This window comes from Lithobates pipiens, unplaced genomic scaffold (genome assembly GCF_037356315.1).
Source record: "Lithobates pipiens isolate NorthernLeopardFrog02 unplaced genomic scaffold, aLitPip1_a1.2 Scaffold_1, whole genome shotgun sequence".
NCBI lineage: Eukaryota > Metazoa > Chordata > Amphibia > Anura > Ranidae > Lithobates > Lithobates pipiens.
The window spans coordinates 173,184,244-173,189,433 of record NW_027507685.1 but is presented as its reverse complement, the minus strand read 5'-3'; the positions used below and the strand labels follow the sequence as shown (position 1 = coordinate 173,189,433).

Below are 5,190 nucleotides of genomic sequence, written 5' to 3'. Positions count from 1 at the left end.
AGATATTCCATTTTTAGTGAGCTCTGGGTAGCACCTGTTTTTATATTAGTTGATACAAATGCATTGATCCACCACAGCCCTGAAAATAAATTACTCTAATCAAAATGTTATGTATTTACTTTACATTTTTATTATTTAAAGTTTATGTTCTCTTTGCCTTGAGTTCTTCTTTAGAAAACTATATGGGGATCAAGTGATGAGGGAAAAAAGCACCATGACACATGATTTAGAATCTAAAACAACAAGAGTATGCATTTCTGGGAGCAATGGGTACAATCTTCATTAGGCCTATAAATTAAATGGTACATAGTTACATAGTAGGTGAGGTTGAAAAAGCACACACGTCCATCAAGTCCAACCTATGTGTGTGATTATATGTCAGTATTACCTTGTATATCAATGTATGTTGCGGTCATTCAGGTGCTTATCTAATAGTTTCAAGCTTGCATTTGTCACTTTAGCCCTGATAAAGGGAGCACTGCCTGACCCTAAAAATGTAATTCCTTCTGAGATACATGCTATCCAGAAATACTTTTTTGTCCAAAGAAAAACTTTCATCTGTGATATCCACTTAGAACAGTGTTTCTTAAACATTTTTGTCTTGTGGCGCACCAATAAGATCTCAAAATGTACGCTACACACCTGAAAACATTTAACACTGTAGTGTGGACAAAAGAGAAAAGGGGACGGACGCCTCTAAGAATCTTAAGAGTCTTAACCAACTAACATGAGGGAGAAAGTATACAGACACATCATACAATAGGAATAGGTGCTGGTCAAGTTGGTACACAGATACAGGGCTTGGAGAACTGAAGAATGGAGCCTCCCTGGACAAACGCACATGCTTTCAAAACAGCGTGAAGACACTGCCATCAAGTCCTCCCACCCTGGCCCATGGGTCTGATGGTCACTCTGACCACTGTTACAGTCTGACGGCTCCCCAAATTATTCCACCGGCACACAGTTTGAGAATAACTGACTTAGAAGCAACCCTAGATTCAGTGGGATTAATATACTAAAGGCAAATATTGCAGTTGTAACTTTTTTTCCCCAGAATTTAGTGAATGTGGGAAGTTTCACTGTGCAAAGAATAGCCAATCACATTGTCAGCAGTGTGCCCTCATTTACTGAGCTACATGTAACTTCCCCTGCAAAGTAAACAGTCTATTTGCCTTTAATAAATCAGTGTTATTGCCTCGCATACAATATTCTGCATTGGAAATGTATTACATTCAAGCAATAGGCATCTATCCTACCAACTATTTTGCCACTCACATAACTGTATACAGAGACCAAACGTCAACTTATTTACAAAAGCTAAGTTATATCTGCATTTTATGTCAGCATAATCCGCAGATGCATGTAGCCTGTTATATCTACATTTAGGTGATTAGAATTGTGCTTAAAGTGCCTCATGCATATTGCCTATCCTACTGCAGAAAAAAAGTAAATGGAAGAGAGCAACATAACATTGGCTTCAGAATTCATCCTCCTGGCATTCTATGAGTGGCCACATCTTCACTTCATGCTATTTGTAATATTTCTCCTCATCTACCTGATGGCCCTGACTGGTAATCTGACTATTTTTGCAATAATATGCTCCAGCTCAAACCTCCAAACTCCAATGTATTTCTTCTTATGCAACTTATCCATCCTTGACATTACTCTTACATCAACCATTATGCCCAAGCTCCTAGACATTTGCTTAACTGAAAATCAATCAATCACATTTCATGGATGCTTCACCCAAGTGCTCTTCTTTGTGATATGCGTTGTGTCTGAGTATTTTCTCCTTGCAGTCATGGCCTATGACCGATATGCGGCCATTTGCTATCCATTGCGTTATTCTTATTTGATGAAGATGAAGACTTGCTTCCAGCTTGCTTTGGCTTCATGGGGATGTGGTATAATGGAATCTCTGTTGCTGACTGGGTTAATTTCACGCTACCCATTCACCAAATCCAAAAAAATTAATCATTTGTTTTGCGATATGAAGCCACTTTTGAAGTTGTCCAGTAGCAGCACTGAGGAAGCTGAAGTGGCTATTTTAGTGTCTGGAGTAATCTTTGGATTTTTTCCTTTGGTCTTCATCTTAGTGACCTATGTCTTTGTCATATACACTATATTAAAGATACAATCTAAAGAGGGAAAGAAAAAGGCCTTTTCAACATGTTCTTCTCACCTTACTGTGATTTCCTTGTTTTTTGGGATCATCCTTAGTATGTATATGAGACCAAAGTCAGCTTACTCAATAGAACAAGACAAGATTTTGTGTGTCTTGTATTCCTCTTGCATTCCAACACTCAATCCTATAATCTATAGCCTAAGAAACAAGGATGTACATGTTGCTATACGAAAATTTAGGGTGGAGATTTCAAGGAAAGATATATTCTAACAAAGACTAGAGGCGATGTGTAACACACATTTATAAGATATTCTGGACTCACAAAAAAGTGATTTATTAGATCAAATTTATTTACCAAACTTTCAAAACCAGTCAACATTTGTAATGTTTAATCCACATTTTTTATTGTTGTATATTTACATAATTACCCACTTATGTAGTCATTTAAGTAGACATAGAAGAAACATCCATTTTGTTCCTGTGTTAAGGTGACTTATATAAAAGGCTAGCTAGTACAATAACAATATATTTCTATTTTTTATTTTTTTATAATAAACAATTTTTATAGATTTTTTCCACATAATAATAAAGGAGAAAGGATATCAGACAAGGGACATCATATAAAATACTTAATCTATCAATAGTCTAACAAAGACATATAGCTGGAGGATATGCATATGTCACATTAACCAAATTACACACACCTTCCTTTCTTTTCTGCCAGGTTTTAAATATACAAATATAAGTAAATAGAAATCACCATCACTTGGTAACCTGGACAAGATCTGTGTTAGGAACATTGTTGGACTGCACCTTTGCTCAGCTTGAATCACACTATAAACCATTCCAGTTTATGATTCTGTTTAGAACATTTATTTCATTTGCTAGCATGCATTTTGTATTTTAGCGACCACTTTTTTTTTAACTAGCACAAGTAGTCTTATGCCGTGTACACATGAGCGGATTTTCCGTCAGAAAGATATTGGATGGTTTTTCTGACGTAATTCCGCTCATATTTGTCCCTTCTAATCCTTCCTCAATAATTTCCTTTTTTGTCCACGGTTTTTCTTTACCATCCCACTCCCCACAGGTCCTGGCTTAAAATTGTCCCCAACCTTTTCCCATACCATCTCAATTTTTTTTTTTATTTAAAGAAATAGCACATTTGCACCTCAAATCATGCAGTCAGCTTAAATATCACCTCCAATGCCTCCTTTCTGCACTGAAATCCCAGCTAATCAAGGCCTCCTGTATAAATAGTCTTCTAACAAGAAAACATTCTGTTTCTCATATAAGTGGATCAGAATCCTAGTTCTATTTTACGATATATGGAGCACACCTTTAAAGAATCAAAGGCTAAACTTTTTTTGTGGATAGAATAAGGGAAGATTAGAACCCTTGTTAAGTAGACATTTGTGTCCCATTGTGGAGACTATCCTTCACTTCCTGTCTGATAGCCAAAACAGCAAGTGAGAGAAAATCTCTCCAAAGTGAGGGAATCCCTGTTTGTTATTATTAGGGCAACTAGAACTAGTGTCCCCAATGAAAGATTTCTCTTCTATGCTTGTTCTGAGTAAAACAAATATAGAGGGTGTATCTCCCTAATGGGGACATAGGACAGGAATACAAACCTGACAGGTGCTCTAATTCCTATTTTCTCTGTCCAAAACAAAAAAAAGTTCTGCCTTTAGTTATTCACTTGCCGAACGCATGACGAGGATGTACGGTGAAAAAGTGGCAGTTGTAAACATGGCATTAGTGGCCAGTGGCAGTTAATTAACCCTTTTGTGCTGCATTAGTGGCACCAGTGGGTTAATTAACATGGACACTGGTGCCACTAATGCAGCACAAAGGAGTTAATTAACTGCCACTGGCTACGAATGCATCAATGGCAGCGCATTAATCCCCTTCCTGCTGCATATTACCAATACTATTACTAATTAACCACTTGCTAACCCACCGCAGGTGGCAGCTACAGGCACTGGGATGTATCCACACGTCGCTGCCTGTTTTGGGTGCATGCTCCTCCCACCTAATCCCCTGTGATTGTACGCAGTGAGAGTTTGTCAGCAGATCCCAGCCAATTATTTGTGGCTGGGAGCTGCTTATCAGCTGTGTCTAGTCACAGCCCAGAGTTCTGTGTTAACAATCAACACAGCACTCTGTACAGAGGGAATGCTCACTTTTTTTTTTCTTTTCCAGGCTTAGCAGGGAAAATAAAAAAATTGGTCAGTAGTAAAAAGCAGCTCATATTACACATTGTTAGACACAGTAAACTCCTTGATTGCCCCTAGATGTTAACCCCTTCCCAGCCAGTGTCATCCGACTTTGAGGCCACACAGGACAACATTAGCGCAACTTGCAAACTACTTCTTTAATAGAAGTCAATGCAAGCTACTCTAAAGTTGCCCCCAATAGTGCAGGAACATTTTGCTAAGGCGGAGCAACTTGATCGCTCCGATTAGAATGGTTTCATTGCACTGAATGGGGCACTGAATGGGGCATGACTTGTCAGGTGACTTAGTTGCCCCACTGTGAACCATGCCTAAGTCGGTGATCGCCACCAATACTAGTATAACAATTTTTTCCAGTATTTCCATTGTTTGTAGGTGCAGTAGCTTTCACAGCAGGGGAGGGGGGGGGGGTGTACAGTTTTCCATCTTCGCCCTGGGCACCACCTTTGACTTTGTCCCGGCACTGCATATAGTTACACTTTAGGCCTGTACACTTTAGGCCTGCTCTGTCTCTGAGGTGTAGGACAGTGAGAGTAGTACTTCTGAAACATGATATTTTTGAGAATACTTCTTTGTAGTTACCACCAAAAGGAGGATAGGCAGATAAAGGAAAGGTGCACCTTCTTGATTTTCAGAGCGGTTTTCATTGGTGGTAACTTTTGTAAATTTTTTAATGAATGATAGAGTGAAAAGGATGGGCATAGTCAGCAGTCTTCATAAGCGACCATGGTAGGTCCTGTAATAACCCTCACAGCACTGGAAGACTGCTGCTTCAGGGGTATTAGAGGGGTCAGAGAATGGAAGATTTCAACTAAGAGAGCAGCCGCTAGC

The 5,190-nt window shown here is 38.9% G+C and overlaps 1 protein-coding gene across 1 annotated transcript; it reads left to right on the top strand.

The window, feature by feature from the left end:
• Window positions 1-1,443: 1,443 nt before the first annotated feature.
• LOC143988523 (olfactory receptor 9G19-like) lies at window positions 1,444-3,889 on the top strand. Its single transcript, XM_077488178.1, has one exon. It carries the CDS (start codon window positions 1,451-1,453, stop codon window positions 2,393-2,395), a length of 945 nt encoding a protein of 314 aa, XP_077344304.1. The 5' UTR covers window positions 1,444-1,450; the 3' UTR covers window positions 2,396-3,889.
• Window positions 3,890-5,190: the final 1,301 nt, after the last annotated feature.